Source organism: Ursus arctos, unplaced genomic scaffold, assembly GCF_023065955.2.
Source record: "Ursus arctos isolate Adak ecotype North America unplaced genomic scaffold, UrsArc2.0 scaffold_7, whole genome shotgun sequence".
Classification (NCBI taxonomy): domain Eukaryota; kingdom Metazoa; phylum Chordata; class Mammalia; order Carnivora; family Ursidae; genus Ursus; species Ursus arctos.
In genome coordinates, this window is record NW_026623089.1 from 54,924,530 (window position 1) to 54,949,263 (window position 24,734).

General features: G+C 47.3%; 1 protein-coding gene across 1 annotated transcript in view; it reads right to left on the reverse strand.

Annotated features, from left to right (window-relative positions):
• Window positions 1-644: 644 nt before the first annotated feature.
• Window positions 645-24,734, reverse strand: part of HKDC1 (hexokinase domain containing 1) — a 38,411-nt gene continuing 14,321 nt past the window's right edge. Inside the window, exons 7-18 of the mRNA XM_026504360.4 lie at window positions 22,533-22,716; window positions 19,630-19,785; window positions 18,368-18,601; window positions 17,319-17,623; window positions 15,171-15,316; window positions 14,951-15,070; window positions 11,869-11,964; window positions 11,593-11,692; window positions 9,775-9,958; window positions 7,838-7,993; window positions 3,443-3,676; window positions 645-1,508 (exon numbers count right to left, since the gene is read on the reverse strand). Of these exons, the coding sequence (XP_026360145.1) occupies window positions 1,361-1,508; window positions 3,443-3,676; window positions 7,838-7,993; window positions 9,775-9,958; window positions 11,593-11,692; window positions 11,869-11,964; window positions 14,951-15,070; window positions 15,171-15,316; window positions 17,319-17,623; window positions 18,368-18,601; window positions 19,630-19,785; window positions 22,533-22,716 (2,063 nt within the window). The 3' untranslated portion in view covers window positions 645-1,360. The remainder of the gene's footprint in view (window positions 1,509-3,442; window positions 3,677-7,837; window positions 7,994-9,774; window positions 9,959-11,592; window positions 11,693-11,868; window positions 11,965-14,950; window positions 15,071-15,170; window positions 15,317-17,318; window positions 17,624-18,367; window positions 18,602-19,629; window positions 19,786-22,532; window positions 22,717-24,734) is intronic.

The window sequence follows — 24,734 nt, forward strand, 5'->3', positions numbered from 1 at the left end:
CTCCATCTAGTAATTGTTTAATAAGAACAGCATCGTCCTGGGTTCACTGGAGCAATCCAAAAATGTATTTCACAAAGAGCTTTCAATCTACTAGGCTGGATGAGAACCACATACAGGTAACTCTGTGATGAGGTAGGAAGTCACAGGTGCTTTGGATTAATGAGCAGGGGGGAGATCAAGAAAAAGCGAGGACATCCAGCGGGGAAATGGTCAGGGACAGGCCAACTCCACTTAGTTCTGGAGGGTAGAATGCAGGCTAATGGGGCGGGTGGGGAGGGCTGAATTCCAGCGAAGTAGAAGTCAGCTTGGAAGTCAAAAGGACCTCCAGTCAACTTTAGCTGTTCAAAGCAAGAGCTGTGGTAAATGCCCAGTTATGGGAAGTATTCGTGCAAATGAGGTTTGGATCAACTGTCAAAGGTAGTAGAGCAGATATCCATTCATTTCCCCCTGTCGGGAAGATGTTTGGGCTGGAGATGCTCGCAGCAACTTCGGTGTCCCTTAGTTCACCAGCAGAGAATGAAGTTAGCAAGCGAGCCTCCCAAATGAAATACTGATACCTCATGCAAAGATTCTTAGGAAATCAAATAATTTTTATTTGTTTACTGGATTTCATATACCTAACAGTCCTTAAAACAACTATCCACAGTAGCAACACACACCACATGTAAAATGAAAACAGGTGCCCCAAATGGCACCCCTCCCCATCACACACGCAATATTGAGAAACAAAATCCTACAGGTGCTGGCATAACTCACTTTAAGCACGAAAAGATTCCTGCAGGGCTGCCTGGCAACCAACCCTTCTTCATCCTGGGGCTTAAAACAACAAAAGTCTTTGTTCTCTTTCCACTCCATGACGAGTTAAGGACAAGTTAGATTAGATCTCCAGTTTATTACATAAGTCCCTACCCTTCTCAAATGTGCATCCACAAGCGAGGACCCAACCTACTACAAGCAACAGCGGAAGCATCCCAGTGGGGAGCTCGGCCAGCCAGGCCACGTGGGCAGATTGCATATATGTTTCCAAGTCCAACAGCCACAGGACCCAAAGCCACAGAGAACTAACAGCTCAGGCCTCAACTGAAAATTTGCTAAAAGGGGATCTCTCAGGCCCAAATGCTCTGGTTTTACAAGCTGGCCCATCTTTGGCCCAAATATGCCAGTCAGAAATGTCATTTAATGCCCCTGAAAACACCGAGTAACAAAATGCTAGGAGTACCCATGAACCCGGGGTTCTCTTTCAGCCACCCAGAATGGGAAGTCAGCTAGAAGCTTGCCTGTTGGTCCCTGACCAACTCATCTGCCGGAGGAAAGGCTGGTCAGTATCCAAGGCACATCGGGCCCAAGCCCGAGGGAGTTCCTAGTTCTCCTTCTGGGCCTGCTGTAACCTCTTGGCCACAGCAGTGATCAGAGCAGCTCCCTTTCCACTCCCATCTTCAGACAGCATGAGCGTCACATCACATCGAGGAGCTAGCTCTTTCACAGTTTCCTGCAATATCCGAGAAAAGCTAGGAGAGAGAGAGAGAGAAACATCATCAGCACTTACATACAGGATCAACATATTTCTGAATGATTCCAATCTCGTTTGTTCCTTCCAGCTTGCTTCTCCAGGCTCTAGAACAGCTTCTTATACTGCTTGCTAAAGAGCTGTTTTAATTGTACCTTTTATTGAGCAATTACTAATGCCAGAGACTATTCTAGGTGTTTCAGATACAGAATATATATACAAAGTGTAATAAATAACAGTTTAAAAACAATTATTAGGGGGTGCCTGGGTGGCTCAGTCGGTGAAGCGTCTGACTCTTGATTTCGGCTCAGGTCATGGTCTCAGGGTCGTGAGATCAAGCCCTGCCTCAGGCTCTGCGCTCAGCACAGAGTCTGCTTGTCCCTCTCCCTCCCCCTCAGCTCCTCCGCCTGCTCTCTCTCTCAAATAAATAAATAAACAAATAGTTAAATAAATAAAATCTTTACCAAAAAAAGTAAAGAAATGATCACGTGGTTTTTGTCCCTTGGTCAAGTTTTAGTTCAAGAGAGAGCCTTGTAGGAACCACATAAGAAATAAGTGATTCTTATGGAACCAAAGTAATGAAAATATTCTTTGGCTAATTTTGCTAGAATGAGATCCTTCAACTCCACATTTCATAGTCTATATCACTTCATAAACAATCCCAGCCCCAGGGACCAACTTAAATAAAGATGTTTATCCGGGAGGCGCATTTGAGAGGAGGAAGTTCTGTTTCTACATCCATTTTTATTTCTATAATCCCACTTCTCTTACACCTATAATCTCAACACTAAGGATCAACTCTCTTTTGATAAGATTGTTCTATTTCCTTTAATTTTAAAATACAGATAAGCCTTCAAGCATTAGGGCAGAGATGGGGGACAGAGGGACAGCAGTGTGAAGTGCTGGTTCCCGAGGAGTCCAAAACCCTGCCTTTCGGCACATTGACCTTGGTGGTTAGATTGGCCGTGGGACGCTTTCTGGTCAATAAGTTATGAATTAAGATTTTAAAAGTCCATATGATTCTAGAAAAGTAGTTAACAGTTCACAGTAGACAGAAGAGTAGATCAGAAAACTCAGGTTTTTAAACAAGATTAATTTCCTTTGTCATTTTTCCATTAAATAAAACAAATGAGACAAATATTTAAAAAATTAAGTGATTCAAAGGGTAAAAACAAGCAAAGATGCCACTCTGTTATTTTGGATAATTAGTCATCATCATAGAAAGAGCTAACGATCCAGGATTACAGTTAAGAGTACGTTTGTGTATATGTTTCAATATGATCGGAAATTTTTATAAATTTGTTAATAGTTTTCCTCTCCACCAAAATAAAAATGTTAAATATTAAAAATAATAGCTTTCAAAAAAATAATAACAGCTTTAATGATTGACTTTTTTGTGATGTGCCATGCACTCTACAGACACTGTTTAACTTCATCCTCACGACTAACCTATGAGGTAGGTAAGATTTTTGTCATCATTTTACAGATTAAGAACTGAGGCTCAAAGAGGGTAAGAAACTGGCCCTAAGCCTCCCAGCTTCCAAGTGGTGGAGCCAGGATTCAAACTCACATTAATCCTTCTGTCCACTGACTCTGAGCTAAGAAAGTTATAACCAGCTCGTACTTGGCAAATGCTCTGTGCTGTGCACAATATTCAGTTCTCATCTCCCCCCCCCCCCCAAGTGAGGTCCCCTGGGAGTACTTAGTACTAATCACTTGTATTTGTTGAGCTCCGGACCTCAGTCCTTACTCAGCCCTACAAGGTAGAGATTATTACTGCCTCGAGGAGCATGGGGTTCGGAGAGGAGGGTGAAGATTCCCATATCCTAACCACTAGGAAAGCGAGCCAAGGGGGCTCACACGTTGCCTGTCAGATGCAATGGGGTCCATATGGGGCCTCAGTGCCCTCCCGCCCCGCCTCTCTGGGGCACTCACTGAGGGTGCAGCTTGTACAGCGTGCCATCCACTCCCACGGTGATCTTCAGGTACTCCAGCCCCTGGTCTTCCCTCCTCTTCTCCACGACAGCAGCCAGGCCAGCGCCGCAGAGCTGGGCCGCCCGCCGGGACACAGCTCCGCACACCTCCTTCACCACAATGCTGTCCTCACATGTGCTGTCCAGGCCGAGCTGCTGCAGGATCCTCCTGACCTGGAGGAGGGCCAGCCGATCACTGTGGGCAAGCAGAGCAGGACGTCAGGACCTGCTTCCTGGGGCCCTGGAACCTGCTCCGCGTGGCTTACAGCCCCCCATCCCTAGATGCCGTAGGAGGAGGGAGGAAAAAATGATCCCGGCAGTGGCTGAGTTAGAGCAGAATGCCATAGAAGCTGGGACTCAAGGAAGCCTGTGACCACCACCACCACCCCCGGAAGTCCCACCATCTTTAAAAAATAAAGTGTGAGCACCTCTGGTGTCAGACATGTTCAAACCTGTTATCTCACTAGAAGCTCTTATTAGATTCAGCAACCAACACATCGGGTGTGCATTTTCAGAAGAGGAATCTGAGGTTCAGAGTGCTAGAGACTTACCCACAGATCGTAGAGAGCAGGGGCTCAAGCACACGCCTTCTCACACCAAGTCTAACCTCCCCCACGGAGCATGCCAGCTCCTGCTAGTCTGGCCCTGTCCAATTGGAGGCCAACTTTCCTTCTATTTCTTTTTCTGATTTTCTGTTTTCTCTTCCCAACTAGACTACATGCTCTTTGAGGGTAAGACCGTATTCTCAATAATAATCAGAATAGGGCTGTGTACATTCAAAGGGCAAGTGAACAAATTAATAAACAATGTACAATCACCTTAGTGAACACTAACCTGTACAGGGGACCATAAACACGAGCACAGAAGCCCCCGCTGTAGGGACAGGCTGGCCTCGAGTCTAGACCCTGATTATCTCCCGGTGAACTTTCAGAGCTCTGACTTCCAAGCTGAACAATGTAAAATTGTATCCTTGACTGTCTCAGGGAATACTTTGGGAAGAAGACTGTAATCAAGAGAGAAAAACTGGGAAATAACCTGTCTGGCTTTACAGTGGATTCCGCAGCTAAATGGCGAGTGCAGTCAGATTACAGGACCCTTTGTAGACCCTAGCGAAGAGCTTGCATGAGAATGTGTGATGCTATTGCAAATGTTCATGACATATTAAGTGAAAAAAAATAGATGACAAAATACTATGTGCCATATGATCTTGGTTTGTTTTTGTTTTTGAATATTTGTCTTTGCAGAGAAAAAAAAATCAGAGCTGAAGGAAATCTATTTAGATGCTGGTAGGATTACCAGTAATTCTTACTTTCTTCCTTTTGCTTTTCATTTCTTTTCTTTTTAATTTAAGTAATCTCTAAACCCAGAGCGCCTGGTTGGCTCAGTCAGTTAAGTATCTGCCTTTGGCTCAGGTGATGATCTCAGGGTTCTGAGATCAAGCCCCCCATTGGGCTCCCTGCTCAGTAGGGAGTCTGCTTCTCCCTGTCTCTGCTCATGCTCTCTCTGTCTCTCTCAAATAAATAAATAAAACCTTTAAAAAAAAAAAAAGTAATCTCTACACCCAAAGTGGGGCTTGAACTCACAACCCTGAGATAAAGAGTCACATGCTCTTCTGACTGAGCCAGGCAGGTGCCCCTTCCTTTTGCTTATGAATGAGCAATATTTGTATATGATGAAAAAAAGTGGATTTATTTTTTCCATAGGTAAAATAATAAAACCTGAAATTCCTTCCACAGTCTAGCCTGTCACAGTTTACCTAGTTCTTTCATGTACATTCCCCTACTCGGTCCTTGGGTCGATCATTGGGGTTAAGCAGTAGAGCATTTATCTTCTATAAGGAAAGAAATTGTCATCCAGAGAGGTAAAGCAACTTGCCTCAGGTCGCACAGCACAAGCAATCGTAAACTCAGGCTCAGAGACCATAGTAAGCCCAGTACCCACCCACCCCCTCAAGATTCCCTGTTGCATCCATTGGACAATGTGCTTTGAAATGGGCCACAGTCAGCATAGCACCTACTATTCCCAACTGGCATGACATTGGATATGATTTTCTTTTTATTCCATGAAGTTTCAAAATAAATAAAATACATAGAAACAGGAAATCAAAGCATCCAAAGCAGACACCTTTTGTGCAGCAGAAGTGAGTATTTCTGGAGGCACATATGTCCTGCTAACTTACTCTTGTCCAAGAACATCTTCCTTTGTATTCAGGCAAAAAAAAAAAAAAAAAAAAGGCAGGGCAAAGATAGTCCATCTGCTTATCTCTTGCATGTGAGGAAGAAACCATTTGCCCTCACAGCAAAAGAGGATCCCTCTGGTCATCAAAGATGATGACTTTTAACTTACACTTCTGAATCTAACGGGTTGAAGCCGGACAAAAAAAGGATGCTGGGTACTGCTGATCAACATTTCGAAAACACAAAATTGCTTCTGCTGCTACTGATTCTACCAGCGGCTCCTTAGACGGCAAGATCTGCTCTACAACAGTCCATCTGATTTCTCTCAGTAAGTACACTGCTTTCACTTTTCTCCCAAAGTGATTTTTGGCTGCAGACATCTGGCCTTAAAGACCAGTAAAATGAACTGAATGAATGCAGACTGACAGAAATTCCAAAGATAAAACCTCTGGTAAGAACCAGTGCTGGTAGGAAAAGCAGTGAAACCGACATGTTTGTACGTCACTGGTGGTGGTGGAAATCGGAACTCTATTTTGAAAAGTGTGTCCATAGAGAAATACTTCTTTTAACCAAATGCTTCTACTCCTAAGGAAATAATTTGTGAGATGCAAATGATAACACAAAAAGAATAATTATGGTGTTACACAGAATTGTGGAAATCCATAAATTACAAGATAGACATCTTATACTAAAGGGAAAGTTTAGTAAATTACAGTATAGCAATATAACGTAATATTATGCAGCCATCTTAAATGATAATTACACCAAAGAGTTGAGATGGGGAAGTTTCTCTTTCTAGAAGGATTCCAGCTAGAAAATGCAGGAGTGTTAGCATTAAGTTGCCATCATTTTACAAACACAGATCTAGGCAATGAGCATCAGTGACTGCTAACATCATAAAAGACAGACAGATAATTCAATGCCACCTATAAAATATTCTTGTCCAAAATTCAATACTGAATCTAACCAGGCATCTGGGTCTTCCTGTGAGTTTGCAAGAAATACAAGGGAGAAGAAAAGGCTAAATGCTGTAATCAGCAAAATCTGGAATATAGGAAACTTCTAGGATACAATGACAGTTTCTTCATCAAATATATCCCAAGCGGAAACAAGAGGAGAAGTCTGTACATTAAAAGAGATTTTTAAAAGACATATCAACCAACTGCACTGTATGGACCTTGTTTGGATATGGATGCAAACAAATGAACTGTAAAAACCCTTATTTTTAGGCAATTTGGAAAATAGAAGCACTGGCATGATATTTTGAGATTAAGGTTTATCATTAGCTATTTGAGGTATGATGATAGTAACATGGTTATGTTTTTTTTTATTACTTGTTTTTAAGGATTTTTTGTTTTGTTTTGTTTTGTTTCAAATTCTAATTTAAATTCTAGTTAGTTAACATATAGTATAATATTGGTTTCAGGAGTGGGAAGTTATGGTTTTTTTAAAGAACTAATATTTTAGAAATACATTTTAAAATATTTATAGATAAACTGACATAAAAATGTGAGATTTGTTTCAAACCAATCCAGTTTGGGGGTGGGAAAAGCAGGAGTATATTAACAGACCGAGTTCGGCCGTGAGTTGATCATTGTTGAAGGTGGTACTGCAAACATTAGATTCATTTTACCATTCCCTCTACTCTTATATATGTTAAAAATTTTCATAATAAAATAGATAATAAAATAGAAACCGGAATTATAACTGAAAATTGTCATGTACAAACACTAAGTAAATAATATATAGAATGATGTGTGGTATGATTGCAATTATGAAAATATGTTTACACACATTTAAAAACTTGAAAGGGAATATGCAAAAATCAAAACAGTTATATTTAGTCATGAGTATATGGGTGAGTTTTTAAAAGAGTTTTCTTTCATATTGTGGACACATCATCTTTTCAGAAAGAAAAGAGGATCGTTTTTTAGCCAAAGCTAACTCCCGTGTACCAGTTTAGGAAGCTCAGGGCTCAGGCATGCAGCGAGCCCTTCAGCTGTGTGCTATGGTCCCTGAGGCAGCTAGGGAGACAGAGCAGCTCTAGGAGGAAACCCGCTGCCCAGCCAGGCTCTTACTATTTTTATTTTTAAATCTCAAGTCTGTTGGACCCCAGCATGAGAGCAGCACCTCCCAGTCAGGCCTCTCACATCAAGCAGGTGAACTCGATCCCACATCACCTTTCAATCTGGGACAGGAACTTGGTTTCAAAGATGCCCCTGGTCCGGAGACGCTCTGAAATCTGCCCACGGAAAAGGAGACCCTGCTTGGTCAGGTCAATCAGGATCTGCCGCACAATCTCCCCCAGGTACATCCCACTGGTCATTTTCTCATATCTGTTTGGAGAATAGGGATAAGGTTGGCACAAGCAGGAAAATCAGCACTGGTGAGCGGTTCACGAAAGGACCACGGGTCTGGCTATAGAAGGTATACCGCTGGCATCCAACAACTGCCGGGTTTGGAGTGGTTCGGAGTGGGCAGTAGGCCCAGAGAAATGCAATGCTGAAGTCTGCACGGTGTGGGGCAGCCAGTCTTTGGAGCCCTGTTGACCGGCAAGAAGCCAGGTCCCCGCAATGCCCCATGCTGGCTGCATGAGCAAACACTGTGAGCCATCATCTATCAAACAGAGAGCAAAAGCCTGATCCCACAAGAGTGCTGGGAGGCCAGCATCTGGTACACAGCAGGCACTGAGCAAAAGCGAGTCCCTTTGCAGGTCCCAAAGCCAGTTCTCCTTGGCTTTGTATTATAAATCTGGTTTACTAGAGTCCCCTTGACTTTATATTTGAAGAAATCTGTTCCATTAGGGATTCTGCTCCATGAAATAATATACCTGAACCGCACGTACCAGGGGTTCTTTAAACATGCTGGAAGGGAGCGAAGCCACCCTTTCTATCAGGCTGTGAGCTCCGTGAGGGAAGGAGCAAGAGGAAAAGGGACTTTGTAACCAGCAGGCACCGAGCAGGCACTGTGCATGGGCACGTGTGACAGTGTTACTCCCAGGGATGAGGAGCTGGACCGCCCCTGCCTGCGGGGTCGAGTGGCAAGCTGTGCCTGAGACTTGAGTGCTGGACCTGTTTCGCTTCACTGCTCAGGACCTCAGCCGTCTAAGGAACCAACACTTACACAAATAATGGTGACAGTGAAGCAAATTCAAATGTGTTTCCCCCTTCCGTGCTCACTCTAAAAATGTGAGCCTCCAGTGGATTCAGGCACAAAACTAAGTCAGCAGACACTTGCCCCTTGAGAAGAGCACGATGCCTGAATGCCTCAACTTGGGATTCAGAGATAAGGCCCCTTCTTTTTGGAACAACCCCTGGTTCAGCTGGGCTTCCCACAACTCATCGTCCTCCCAACTATGGAGACGAGTGCAAAAGGAAGACCGAGGACCACTGAGGCTGGTCCTGGCCATGCCCAGAATCTTCCTGTATAGGGTTCTCAGTTCCATGGCTACCAAGGCATCCATGGCCCACATATCTCATTACATTTCGTATCTGTTCAACTTCTCCACTGGGATATCATCATCATGATAAATCTATATTTTCTTCTTATTTTATATACTAAGGCACTGAGTTTCATTGTGACAAAGACCATATGGCCTGATAGTAAAACATTTACAATCTGGGCCTTTACAGAAAAAGTTTGCCAACACCTGCTGTCGTGGATAGGTCTGGGTTAATTATCAATTCCTAGCATGCTACCTCTAACCCGGCCTACCCCTTTCTCTTTGACTCAAGAAGCTAGATGAGAACACAAGTGAAAATGGACTCGATTTTTTTTTTAAAGAATCATTCATTGGTTTCAGTATTTTTAGTATGGCTAGTAATTAGGATCTACCTTCTCAGTGGCTGTGACCCGTGGTGGGACATGACACCATGATTGAGAACCAGTACTCCCACCTGCCACCTGCTGCCACTTCCCTACCCCCAGAACAACAGAGGCCACCGACCTGGTAGCCAGCCCTTGAAAGGCTGAGGATGTTGACCTCTAAACCATATCTACTAGAAGCCAATAAAAATACAAAGCTATAGCAGCTATGATATGAATATAGTACCCCCCCCAATCTGATAAAGTTATACACTGCACAACCTACATAAATATACATATCCGCCCTCCTCACCTCTGTTTGCCAGGGTTCAAGGACCCCTCATCCACCTTCTTGTCATATTGGGTCCGGATGTCGTCTATGCAGCCATTATCTCCAAATCCTCCCCATTCTGTGTTAATGCACATCTTCCCTTCGTCCCCTTCCACCAGCTCAATGTTCCTCATCTCCTCCATGTAGCACATGTTGCTGCCTGTTCCTAAAAGGAATCATGAAGAGATTTTAGTCTTCAAAAGACATCACCAGGTCCTAAGGACGCAGAGGAGGGCAATGGAGAGGAATTTAGGCTTGGAGTCAGATATGACTGGGTGTGAATTCCAGCTTTATACTCATAACTAGGGGACCACAGACAAGTATCTCATCTTTCAGAGGTCCAATTTCTTCATCTGTAGAAAGGTTTCTTCACCTGCCTTATAGGTTTGTTATAAAGAAAACAAGGACTGGGGCGCCTGGGTGGCTCAGTTGTTAAGCGTCTGCCTTCAGCTCAGGTCATGATCCCAGGGTCCTGGGATCGAGCCCCACATCGGGCTCCCCGCTCAGCGGGAAGCCTGCTTCTCCCTCTCCCACTCCCCCTGCTGGTGTTTCCTCTCTCGCTGTGTCTCTCTTTGTCCAATAAATAAATAAAATCTTCAAAAAAAACCCCAAAAAACAAAAACCAATGAGATGTTTCCACCACACAGTAAGTGGTCCCTGGGAGAACACCATCCTACCCTCCTCCTCACCACCATCGCGTTGCTCCATCATCGCATCACGTCCTCATCTTTATCATTACTGTTAAGCTATAGGCACACAAAATGGGCTCCCAAGCAGTCACAGTTAGCGGCCAGAGCTAGAAGGGACCATGAGGAATTATCTAGTCTTGGAGAGATAAACATCAGTGTCTGTAGGCCACCTTTTTTCTCCTTTGCCCCTGACCTGGTCTCAGGACTATTCTCAGTGCAACAGCCCAGGCAACTATTACATGCAGTCAAATAAGTCTCACCCCTTTGCCCTCCTAATTCTAGCCTGACCCCTCCCGCAGACACGGAAACTCAAGTCCAGGCAGAGTAAGTAACCTGCCCGTCGTCACCAAGCGGGTAAGAGTCACAGTGAGATGAAACCTCTTAGCTGGCATTGAGGCATCTCACTCTACCCCCATCTCCTTGTTCTACCCACTGCCCACCTTCGGGAAGCCCAGACAGCCAACTGGAACAATTTTCCCAGATTCTGTCATTATTGACCTGTGCCTGTCACTTGGAATGCTCATCATCTCCATCTTCACCTGTTCAAATCCTACCCATCCCCTCGCCAATCAGAGAGCCCCCTGAAATCCACCCCTTGCCCTTAATCACTGCCAGAATTCTCCCAAAGGCCCGTTAAGTGCCTACATCATGCGTCAGGCCACTCCCTTCCCATCTAGGTTTCTTGCCAACTCTCCCCCATGCTGCGCACCCACAGCCAGACAAGGCCAGGTAACAGAGGAGGTGTTCATCGGAGCTGCATGGAAATCAGCCCCAAGCCAACAGTGGTCTCTCTCCACCCCAGATAATCTGCCCCAAGGCCCTAATTTGGAAAGCCCCTCCTTCTATGTCATTCTCCTTCCTCAACAAAAGGACAACGTTGGCTTAGGACCCTTAAAGAGAAAGATATGAAGTAAAGTTTTAGAAACTAGGAGACCTGGAATCCTAATCGTAACTTCACCTCTGCCTTGGACCAAGCTGGCTTTGGAGCCTCTGTGTAATGGCACAATGCTCCACCCACCCCCACCTCCACCGCCAGCCCCACACTATGTGAAAAGGAAACCACCAAAAGATCAGATGGGAGTAGGCTAATGGGACATGCCTGACCGCTTACCTGCAATCAGGCCAATCTCACAATTAGGATCTTCATGGCCGCAGGTCATCATGGTCCCCACTGTGTCATTCACAACTGCAACTATGTCCAGGTCGAACTCCTGCAAAGGAAGCAGCCATCCTGTAAGTAGGATGTGCAAGCCAAACAGGCTCAGGAGGGGCATATCAGCCCAAGGGGGGCAGAGACCAGAGGCACAGGGCTGGACACGGGATGGCAGAGCAAAGGGGCCTCGGAGAAGGCGCAAGGTCAGGCATGAGCTTCAACACCATAACATACATTTCTCCTCTTGATGGCTTCCCTGAGCATGTCCACCATGTCTTCCCCTTCACAATCCGTGGCCTTGAAGCCTTTGGTCCACTCAATGAGCGTTCCCTGAAAGAAAGAAGGAGAAATTCATCTGAGCAATAGTTTGCTGGGTGGGGCCACTACCCAGCCTCAACATCAAAGAGAGGCAAAGGGCTGCGGTCGGCTGCTAGCCACACGCACGTGCTTCCGACTGCTCCCCCTCCGCAGCCCCAGCACCAGGCCCAGAGGCGCCACGGAGCATGCCGCCCAGACAAGGTCTGTTGCTGAAGAATAACTACAGCAATTCACCTTCCTCAAGGCCCCGCTCGCATTCCCCGGCCATGACGGCCCAGAGCAAAGGCCTGGATCCTAGTGGTTCTATGTCTAATTCAGCCAAGGACAGATTAAGACGTGACTGACCATAAAAGCTACAACATGTCCATCAAAGCATGGGTCCACAGTGAAAAACTAGAGGCAGCCTATCGTTCCAAGGATAGAGAGCTATTATCTGGTGCGTCGATACAGGAAATGTTAAACAGTCATAAAAGATCAGGCTGTCAGAGAACACTGAATGTTAGAGAAAGATGTTCACCGTGCACTATAAAGTGAACACACATGAAACACAGATACTATTCTTTTAAAAACATACAGACACACACACACACACTCATATCTAGAAAAAGGTGTGCAACAATGCCTACAACAGGAAGTTGACAGGGGTTCTCTCTGGGTGCAAGATTATGGGTGCCTTTTAGTCTTTCCTTTTTTGTGTGTCCATATTTTCTAGTTTTCTCAAAGTTCTCATGTATAATTTTTGTAATACCAAGAAAAAGTATTTTTCATTTTTAAAAGAAAGCCCAAGACGACACTCTCAGCTGGAGACAGGAGTTAGTCTAGCCTCAGACTCCAAAGCCTAGAACTGGGGGTGGGGTGAGGGCAGGTCAAGCTGGGGCATCTAGGCCAGGAGAGCTCCTGGGGTAGGAGAGGGGGCTAGCAGCTCCGAGGGCAGTGCCCCCACCCCCGTGGGCTAGATGGTCATCTCACCCTGGGGCCCTCCGCCCTGGTCTCCCTCCTTCTCTCCAGAGTCCTTGGGAAGTCCCGCTCCCTTGTTCCTTCCCTGGTGGACGTATGTAGAACATCAGAGATTCACCCCCAGTTGAAAATCTTTCATCTTAGTTGCAATTACACAAAAATAATATTTTTTAAAAGTCTTTCCTTTTTCTCCCTAGCCACCAGTGGCTTTGCTCCAGCTGTCCATTTGTCTCCCCCTCTCTCTTGCTGTGTATCCATGAACCTGTCAGAACTCCTGGGAGAGGCCTGGAGACCCGGTGTCCTAGGTCAGGAGGAGCGGCTGTGTCTGGGAGCTCACTGATCATTCAGGACTGTGGACAGCTGCATATGGCTGCCTTAATGGTGTATTAATTTTTAATGGCAGCCGTCATACAGTAATATGTCGCCCTTGTAAAAAATTAAAGTGTTACTGATAAGGACGAAGTCCCCTTTAACTTCCCATCCCCCCAGTCTAAGAGGTAACCTCTACTATCAGGCTAATAGGACTCCCTCCAGACCTTTTTCTCGCCGTTTACTGGTATTTTAAAATAAATTCACACTGTGTGTGGACTACTGTGATTTGGTTTTCCCACTTAATAATGTATCTTCTAGACCTTTCTAGGTCAGTTAACACGGATCTGTCCCATGCCTTCACTGAGCGGAATATTCCTCAAATATAATTGCATAGGAATAAAAAATACTTATGAAATAAGTACCACTTTTATCCCCGTTTTTCAAATGAGGAAACAAAGGTCCAGGGAGGTTAAATAATTTGCCCACGGTCACATAATCAGTAAGTGGAGAAGCCAAGATTCAATGTGCTTCCAGACCCATGCCCTTAACTATCGCGCTCACTCTGCTACCTCCCAGCCAGGTGGGTGATGTCCGTGAAGCACTTAGAACAGCACTACGCATGTGCCTGGTAAATGCAGGTCAAGTACTTAATTCCTTATGATTGCTATGCCAGAGTTTCTTTAGTCATCCTCCGCTGCCATGTGAGCGATTTCTCATGTTTCATTATTAAAAGGGGTGCTGCAGGGGTGCCTGGGGGGCTCAGTCGGTTAAGCGTCCGCCTTCGACTCAGGTCATGATCTCAGGATCCTGGGATCAAGCCCTGCATTGGGCTCCCTGCTCAGCAGGGAGCCTGCTTCTCCCTCTCCCTGCACCCCCCGCTTGTGCTCTCTCTCTCGTACCCACCCTTCTCATAAATAAAATCTTTGTAAAAAATTTTTTTTAATTTTTAAAAAGAGGTGCTGTAGCGAACATCCCTGATCACTCCTTCTCGGCACATGTTTGAGAAACGGAGTCTTGAGAAATGGATCTTCTGGCTCTTAGCATTCTGGCATTTTTAATTTTAACAGAGTTAGCCATATGACCAGATAATTCAGACTTTTGAACCCTTCTCTCCCCATTCTCTGAATAATTAGGGTGGAAAGGAGCTGCTGGCATGTGTGTTTCCATGGTGTTCTCAGAGCCCTGAAGAGATCTGTTCCAGTTCTGATTTTGTACCAGCCCATCAGATGAGACCCACATGGCTCAACTGCAAAATGAAATGGGATAGAAGATAGAGTGTAATGCATACAATAAGAATATTATTTCTTGATTTGGGGGTTTTAATTATATATATGTAGGTGTACTATGTATTACAGCCAAAATGGTTCCAGGGCAGATTCTGGGTCCTTGTCTCCCCAAGGGCAAGGTGCAAGAGCCTGGGCCCTCAGGCCAGTGTCCTGGGTTGGAACCCTCCACCACTGTTTGTAGATGTGGCAACTTGGACAACTGACCTAACCTCTCTGCACGTCTGTTTCTCTTAACTACAACATGGTGATTAAAAATAGTGTGTATACATACAATGAGCTATTTCATAACAATGAAAATGGAACATATGAAATAGAAAATATTAAGTGGTTCAAATGCTTGATTATGTTTCCCCAGCTGCCCTGAACCTGAGACCCCGTGAGATTCCTCCGGTGGAGGAGGGAAACACGCCGGGCCGTCTGGAAGTTCTGCTGGGCTGTCTTACCTTGTCGATGCTCGTCTGCCTGCAGGGAAATGAGAACGTGAAGCCCAAAGGCAGCTGGGCTCCCTTGAGGCCCATGTAGTCCAGGAAGTCAGCAATGCACTGCACGATGTGATCGAACAGCTGCAGGGCGAGAGTGGCAGTCATCCCAGGCCGGCAGCGGTACGGGGCGGCAGGCCAGCACCTCGGGGCACAGAACCCCACCCCCACCCCCGGCCTGTACCTCCTCGCCGGTGCCCTGCATGATCTCCAAGGGGATGGCAAAGATCTTGTTGTACATTCGCACCGACCTCCGTCCGCTTCTGATCTTTACCAGGAGGACCCGGAAGTTGGTTCCCCCCAGATCCAGGGCAAGGAACTTTCCTTTCTCTGTGGTGGAGAAAGTGGGAGCTGCATTCCACCAGCCCACACAGAGCAGGGGCTCACGTGGAGGCATTGAGAGAAGGAGGAGCCGCCAACACAGAGCGGACTCAGAGCCTTCTCCCTTGGGGCTTCCGAGCCAGAGGAGTGTGGCGTTCACCCAGCACAGCATCCCAGCACTGGACGGGCACTTTGGGCCTGTCTGAGGCCAGCCTGCTTTTCTTGGTATCTGGTAAAGACCACATATGATACTTAAGCTCAAGGAGACTCTGAAGGTGAATCCAAGTCAGTCTACACTGACTGTAGTAAACTCTGGAGGATGTTTCCATCCTGTCTCTATGGCCAACAGGAAGACATGATTCTTCCTGCCCTCTGCTCTTCCCATTTGTGGATTCCCACACTTGCTCCCGACTCATAAGAAGCCATGTCGAGCCCGACCCTCCGGTACAATCCAGGGCCACCCCAATGGTATCTCTCATTTCTCTGACATAACGGAGCATCAAAGTCTGTCCTGTATGACCTTTCACCTTGCCCTCTGCCTCTCTCAGTCTGTTGTGGGCACACCGGTCATTCTGCTCTTTCTGGAATTTGCCAAGACATCACTTCCAGCCAGCTCTCTAACTCCTTCTCCTGCTCTATTTTTCTTCATAGCACCTGCTGCTACATGGCCTCATACAGCCTGTGTTTATTATCTGCCAGCCCAACAGAATGTAAGCCCCACAGGGTGGGGACCATTTTCCTCCCTGTGCTATCACCCTGCCTGCACCAGAGCCTGACATATTGTAGGTGCTTAATGAAACTATGAAAAATGAAAGCAGGGGCGCCTGGGTGGCTCAGTCGGTTAAGCATCTGCCTTTGGCTCAGGTCATGATCATGGGGTCCTGGGATTGAGTCCCACATCGGGCTCCCTGCTCAGTGGAGAGTCTGTTTCTCCCTCTGCTCCTCACCCCGCTCTCATGCCCTCCTCAAATAAATAAGATCTTTTAAAAAATTAAAATTAAAAAACGAAGGCAGAAGGTTGAAAGGGATAAAAGAATAAACACTTGAACAGTGTCTTTCACTGCTCTTCATTTCTTTCCCACATAGACTCGAAGGATATTGGCTCTGGAAAAGATCTCTGTTGTTGAGAGAACCCCAAGTGCAGCTGTGTGACCTTAAGTATGTCTTCTGACCTCTCTGAGCCTCAGTTTTGGCAGCAATAAAATGGGAATCATTTTTGCTTTATGTAACATACAAAGTGGTTGTGAGGATGGGACGAAATTAAAGATTCCAAAACAAATTACAAGATATAAGGCATTTTACAAAGGTCGTTATTTCCAGGTGAGGCTCCTGAGGTTCAAAGAGGTGAAGTCACTTGTCTAAAGAACTGACCCCATTGCTTAGTGGCTCCTCTTGGCTGAGCACAGAGGGCCGGGAGAAGAATCAAGGGTCGGGAGAGTCAGGGGCAGAAAGCAATGAGAGCAGAGAGGAGAGAAGAGAGGCAGGGAAGCAGGCAGGAGACAAGCCAGACGGGTCCAAGTATCCAGATGGCAGCCCTGGGTGAGAACACCTGGGTCTTCTGTTTGCCAGCAGCGTGGGGTACGTGCCATGTTCTCAACTATGCAGACGCACACGTGTGACCTCACTTAGGTATTCTTCCATGGCAAACATCTGGGATCCACCAAGGCAAATAGATTCGGAAGGAGTACTGACCTTCTGCCCTACACCCCCTCCCTCCATTACAGACAGGAATCCAGGGTTTTTAAAACTAAAAACCTGGGGCGCCTGGGTGGCTCAGTCGGAGAAGCATCTGCCTTCAGCTCAGGTCATGATGCCAGGGTCCTGGGATCAAGCCCGGTATTGGGCTCCCTGCTCAGCAGGAAGTCTGCCTCTCCCTCTCCCCCCTCGCCCTCCCCCTGCTCATGCTCTCTCTCTCTCTCTTTCAAAGAAGTAAATAAAATCTTTAAAAAGCTAAAACTAAAAGCCTAACTGGATTTCAGGAGTTTCGGTGGGAGCTCCGCGCGCAGCCCACCTGTGCCATCCGGCATCCCGCAGACGTAGGTGGGCAGCATCTTGACTGTGGCTGTCAGGTGGGTGTCCTTTTTCAGCCCGTACTCGAACTCAGCCCGCATCTTGCCCCGCACGTCCTCAAGCTGCTCTCGAGTCAGCTGGAACAGAGCCAGCACCTTGTCGATCTGCTTCCGCTGGGCCTGCACTCGGGAGGCCACCGCTGTCACCATGGCAGCCCCCTTGGTGCTGCCACTCTCCGACAAGAGGAAGCGGACGTCACAGTTCGGGACCAGTCTCCTCACCACTTTGTGCAGGCGTTTGGGGTATCTGAAGGCAGGGGCGATGGCAAAATATGCAACAGTCATAAAGGCCCAGGCCTGGCCAACGGGAACAGACACAGGTGTAGCGGTGGAATGGGGCTCCTGAGGAGCCTTGCTGGGCTGGGTTCGCCCCTTTAGTTGCCGGACGATGGGGGGCAGGGGGCTGACTGGGGGCGGGACTAGGGCAACTAGGGTAGAGGAAGGGACGCTTGGACGCTCAAAGAAGTGGTTATTTTATCACTAATATTGCCATCAGGAGGGCATGTCCACACATAATGTATTGGCTGAGCGTCATCTGCGTCTGAAGGGTCCTGTCCCCGCTCTGCCTGACTCCCGACACCACTTCTCATTTCCCTGTGTTTTCCTACCAGTATCCTTCCTGTGAACTTGGCAACCTCTGCCCTTCGGATTTTTCCCCATCTGTAACTGAATGTATTTTACTTTCTAGTCTTAGCAGGTAGTCAATAGTAATAGACGGATAGCTGGATGGCTAGATGGACAGATGGATAAATACCTGGGTGGATGCCCTTCTAGTCAGGCAACTGGGTTTAGCAGACTATTTCCTTAAGCATGATCCTCCAAAATAACCCAGCCAGCTAGATGAATATGGTCTCTCTTTCCCCTGTGAGCTCAGCCCCGAGAGGAGATGGTTGGTTCCAGCCACACAGAGAAGCAGCAGCTGGGAGAGAATGCTGGGTCCCCGTTCCGGGGAGACTCGTCTGCGGGGGGTGCGGCCGCAGGCAGCACTCACTGAGGGTGTATCTTGTAGACCGTGCCGTCCATGCCCACCGTGGTGCGGAGCCGTGCCAGCTTCTTGTTCACCCGCAGGCGCGTCAGGATGGCTGCCAGGGCCGCTGCACACAGGTTGGCTGAACGGAAGGAGACGATGGTGCAGACGTGCTGGACCGCGATGCAGTCGGCCTCCGAAGGCTCCAGGCCCAGATCTGTCAGGATCTCTCTTGTATTGGCAAGGCCTTCCTTATACCTGGCCAGGGGACAGGCATGAGAGGACCACGTTTCCCCATCCCATGGACATCCCCTCAGAGAACCAGTTTTCCCACCTCTCAGGATTGTGAAAATAAATAAGCGGGCACATTGTGAAATAATAATGAAAACCATATCGACAATGACCATAGCAGCCACCATTAGTGAGCGCTCACTATGTGCCAGGCACTTGTCTAAAGAGTGGACAGGCATAGAGAGGGTTACTTGGCCACAGTTACATAGCTAGTAAGAGCTAGGGTCAGGATTTGAGCTCAGGCAGTTAGATCACAGAACCCACCCTTTTAACCACCCTGTACTGGTCTGTCTTCCACAGACACTCAGGCCCTGCCATGCTCGCACCAACAGATGCTAGGAGTCAGATACCACTCCACTGAGTGCAGAATCTAAACTGATTACACAGCTCAGGGCAATGCCAGGGTTTCTAAGCCTGAGGAACAGGGCCCTGAGTGGACTGGAGCCAGCCACCTTCACCAGCCATCTCCCCATCTCAGGGACCTCTAGGTGAGGCCTCAAATCACCAAAGCCAAGCCCAGTCCCCAGCAGTACCAGGCAGAGAAGCCCCTTGCTACAGCAAGGGTTCTTAACTTAGATTCCATGTATGGGCTTTAATGGTCTAAGGATGCCCTAATATCGTAAACAAAATGGAATACAAATGTGCATGCTTGTGATAAAGGGTCCAGAACTTGAATTAGATCCTCAAAGGAATCTGGGACCCTAGAAAAGTTTTTAATCACCACTTTGGGGAGGAAGAAGGCAGCAAAATATAAGAAAGGAGTAGACCTCCAACCACAGACTTCCTGGCCAATGAAACCGACAAGAAGCCACGTCGGAGTCACAGTAGGCATTGCTAACCCACCCAAAGCCGGGCCCAGTTCTGAAGCTGTCCCGGGGAAGATCAGGATGGGTCTGGCCCCTTCCGCTGTGCCACTACCATGAGTATATCACGCCCTGGCTACCTGCCCTAACCCTCTGCGGACTCAAGGTGAAGGGCCCCGGCCAGCAGCTTACTTCTCCATGGCAGCCACGTGCCGTGTTTCAATCTTGCCCTTTGTGTGGAGAGCAGAGGACTTCTTGCCGCCAAACAGGAGACCTGCCTTGGCCATCTTCAGCAAGATGATCCTGACAAGTTCACCCAGGTACAGGCCACTGATCATCTTCTCAAACCTGCGATGTGGTGAACAGACCAGTAGCAGCTATGGTTATGGTTATGGTTATGGTTATGGTTATGGTTATGGTTATGGTTATGGTTATGGTTATGTAGCACCCTTTCCCCATGCCCACGAGCCACGGCCCATGGTCAGGACCAGAGTAATGGAAGGACCACTCCATGGGTGACAGGGCCCCTCAGTCCCCATCCCAGCCTGGGGTCCCTTTGGGAGCTCACTTATCTCCTCTGGGCTGCACTCCCCTCACCCATAAAAAGAGAGAAGTACACTAGAGGAGATTTAAGATTCCTTCCTGCTCATGAATCCAAGAATCTATCACAAAGTGCCCCTCACCATGAGGGGACCATTCTCATATTAGGCATAAGGAATCTCGACCTCAGGGACTTCAGGTGATCCCAAGATCACCAACTATGGCATGACAAATCCAAATTTCAGATACTTCCAACACCTACACCGTGCTTCTGGCCAAGAGAGAAAGATGCTGTGTCTGAGAGATGGGCTTGAGAGTTTCTACAGCCCCAGAGAGGTTCTGCAATAGTGTGGATGAAATATCCCACCATGCTACCTACACCTTGACTCTTGAATCCTGCATCCGACAAGCAATTACTAATTGTTAGTAAACAACTAAATATGATTTTTATTCTCCAAACATCATAAGGCACAAAACCAAGGACAACCTGTTTTCTAATCAACTTAATCTATTTCATTACAAAATGTCGTAGAACATTGCAGAAACAGAAGACAGTAAAAAGAAATCCAGGTTGGGTTTGGGGGAGTGAAATTCATTTTAAGTGAAATGCAGAGAGTGAGGGTGTTAAAGTCCAAAAAATGGTCCTACTTTCCGGGCCATGACTGCTCTGTGTCACCAGTGAAATGGGTGTGTGCCTGGGGGAGCAGGTATGTCCAAAGCAGAAATTTGCTTTCTGGGTTTGGAGTGCTAGTGTTTGAATGGTTCCTAGGAGGTACTTTAAATATATTTGCCAGAGCTTCTTGGAAAATTGGCCGGGACTAGCAAAATGCACGAGGAGCCTGGAACATCTTACTGGGCCGGAAAATAAGGAAGTACGTAAATAGTGATGGGAACACATCAAAAGGACACAGGGACCAGCTTGAAGGGGTTTCCACTGGCCAAATGTGAAAATATTTGAGCATCAAAATAGTGATAGGAAGAAATGATACCCCGTTAAATAAGAGAAAGAATCCACGCGTTCCTAGGAGAATAAACAGACATGGAGGAGAGGGGAAAGCCGTAGTTAACAGGAGAATCACAACGAATAAACACAGTGGATTTAGAAACTCTTCAATGGGTGCTCAAAATAAAGAGTGAAAGTTTTGGGAAGGGGGTATTTCCACAGTCTCGAAGTATCTCTTCACCAGATACGTATTCACGACCGAAGGAACAGTAACAACCTTCTGGGAGAGGAACCCGTCGCGCACCCCTCAGCCGAGTGATCTGAGGGAGCATCGCAAGTAATGAACAAACGTCGAGGGCCTCCAGAAACGATGCACTGAGGGGGGCGCACGTCCCTTCTGTGAAAGTCCTGCCAAAAACGCACCCCTGAAGCTAATCATGAGGAAACATCGGACAACTGAGGGACATTCTGTGAAATAAACGGCTTGTATGCTTTAAGCTCATGAAAAACAAAGATACTACAGAGGGTTTCCAGGCTCAAAGAGGCTACAGAGAAAGGCCACAAGATGTTACGTGTGATCCTGAAATGGGCCTGGACCAGGACCATTCTTTTTTTCTTGTTTTATAAAGGACATTAATGGGGCAGCTAGTGAATTTTGAGTAAGGTCTGCAATCTAAATATTAGAACTGATTAAGTGTTAATTTCCTAATTTCAATAATTACACTTCGGTTCTGTGAGAGAATATTCTTGTTTGCAGATAATACGCTTCGAAGTATTTAGGAGTGAAGGGATATTATGTTCGCAACTTAGTCTCAAATGGTTCAGAGAAGTAATTGTATTCAGACATTTTATGTGTATGTGTACGTATATGCATATACACAGAGACAGAACAGTAGTATTTAAGGAAGCTGGGTGAAGGGGAATTTTGTACCATTTTTATAACTTTTCTGTAAGCCCGAAATTATTTAAATTTTTTTAAATGCCTTTTCATTCGACAATCACTTCATGAGCTGCAGTAACGTGTAAGACACTGTGCCTAGAAAGGAAAGAAAAACCAGACGCGCGGCTCCGGGGGCTCAGCACGCAGGCGGAGCTGAGGCAGCCCCTCAGCAGTTACTCTCCTGGTGAGCAAGGGATGAGAGCCCAGAAAGACTCCCCAAGACCTGAGCTGGGAAGGGATCACATCAGGTGCTGTGATTAGGCCTCTGAGAAAGGGGGGGGGGGTGGGCAGGGAGCCCTGGAAGCACAAACGAGGAGCTTGCCTGAGTCCTGCTCCCTTGGGCCGCACTGGTTTTGTTCTGTGGGTGCACCGAGGGGGCAGGACCCGAGTCACCTGGTTCCCAGCTGTACACACATGTACGCACTCCCCTGCCCCACACGTGCACGCTCCAGAAATATGGACTGAATTAGAATTGGGGTTATGACCCAGGGGAGATCACTCCATGTCCTTGCCTTCACTCTCACAGATGCCTGATGAAACTGAAACCCAAGCCTCGCCTCATGAACTCCTTGTAACTGGTCACAACTGGAAAGCCTCCCAGGTTCAAGGTGTACCTGAGTGACTGGGTAGTTACCAATGCCAACGCCCAGGTGACAGCACAAGGGCACTCACAGTTGCTTCCCGGGGTTGAGAGAGCCGAGGTCCAGCTCCCGGTCGAACTCGGTGCGGATGTCTTCCAGAGCCCCGTCGTCGCCGAAGGCCCCCCACTCCGTGTTGACGCACATCCTCCCCTCATCGCCCTCCACCAGGTCAATGTTGCTCATGTCCTCCATGTAACACGCGTTGGTGCCGGTGCCTGCGTGAGGGATCAGAGCGGATACGCAAAGACCGAAAGGCTCCCAGCTGGGCAAAGACACAGAGAACTCTTAACCGCCTGAGAGCCCTCTGAACGCTCCACAAAGTGCTTTTGATCCACTTCCCGGGCCCGGTTCTCACTGAGGGAAGCAGCTGTGGTGAGCCTGGGAGTTCATGAGGAATAAAGCTGACGTGTCAAGTCTACACTTCTCAGATGTTAATGGTTTGCTGTCATGAATGGGGTCGATTGTGAAGAAGTCCCCATGAATATGTATGAAAGCTGACAAAGCACATTTACAAAGAGGAGGATGAGTTAACCTAACCTTGTAAATTTAAAAAAAAAAAAAAAAAAAAACAACCCACAGTAATTTTTCTAATCCTTTCCCTAAGCTACTTAGCCTCTTCTCTATTTGATACTAAAAATATTCTTTCCTCATGGCCTGCCACAAACTCTTCCGCGCAGAAGCCACATCCATATCTTTGACAGTGGTTAGCTATCCCATAAGAGAGCAACATTCCATTATTCAAACACAAAATCACTCCACGGAAAGGCCTCCAACACTAGAATATTGGGGAGGGGCTACAAAGGGGCAGTCTGTTTGGGACCCACCGGGAGGACGGAAACGTTCTACAGCTGGATTGGGGTGATGGTTAGGAAACTCTACATTTACCAAAAATCACTGGACTGTACACATTAAACGAGATAATTTTTATGGCTCAGAGCTGCTTAAAAATTATTTTTTTCAAGTATCTTCCCCTGTCTAATGCTCTGGTCTGAGGATTTTAAAGCCAACATGAGAAATAAGAAATGAGAGAAACAGAATGTAATGCAGTACCTAGAAAAGGCTTTTCGAGGAAAAGTGGACACAATTTAGGCGTGGCAGCCAATCTGCAGTCTACCAGACAGTCACTGAGACGCCGTGGACGGTGGCTAGAAGCCGTGGCTGGCAAACGCCCATCCCATTGCGAGCTGTGGGGCTCCAGAAACGGGAAGGCAGATCAAGCCCCTCAGGTGTAAAATCCTGCCCTTTAGGAAAGTCCAGCTGAGGAGACGGGTTGGAAACTACAAAAAAGCAATTCAGAAAACTCTCCCCAGTAGTGGTAAAGGAATGGGGACGTGATAGGATCTATTCAAGAGCAGCCAATAAATCTAATCCATTTGGCTTTATTGTCCCCAACACTGCCTTCTCACGGACGTCTCTGGCAGACCCCCTCCCAGCTCAGGTGTTAAGGACCATCCGCCAGACACCTCCTCGGTGCTGCGACATCCCTGGTCTGGGCCTCACCATGTCCTACCTGCACAGGGGAATGGCCTCTTGGCTGGTCACCTTGCTTCCATTCTTGCCCCATTCTAGCCAGTTCTCTTTATCTGACACAGCAGCCAAAATGAGCTTCTTAAAAATGCACACCCCGTTTATTCATTCCCCACCCAAAGTCCTCCAGTGCCTTCCTGCCTGCCTCCTCTTGGGATAGAAGCCGAAGATCTCACAGTCACGATGTCCTGTGTCCTCTGCAAACTACCCGGCCCTGTCCATGCTCTCTGGCCTGAAGAGCCCCCTCCTCTCCACCTCCAGTCACTTTGGTTCAGCCACCACTCAGCTTCTTAGGGTTTCTGGAGCATCCCAGACGCAATCACCCAAGAGGTCATAGGTCTCCTCTTTGCTTTGCCAGGGCCTCTCTTCCTCTCCATCTCCACTTTGCTCCCTCCTCCTCATCCCTGAGCTCCCTGCTCAAATGTCGCCCTCAAGAGAGACCTGCCATGATCACCCCACCACACTCACTCTGTCACCTCAGCCTGCTTCACTCTTGTCATCACACCAACCACGACCTGATATTACTTGTCTGGACCTTTCAGGCCTTTCACCCACCTCCCCCCTGAAAGCTGCACGAATACAGGAACCTCTAGGTATTCACTCCACTGCAAACCCAATGTAGAGCACAGGGCCTAGCACCCAAGAGGCACTCAGCAAACAGCTGTCGAATGAATGCATTAATTTTCCCTTTCCCTATGTTGTGTCT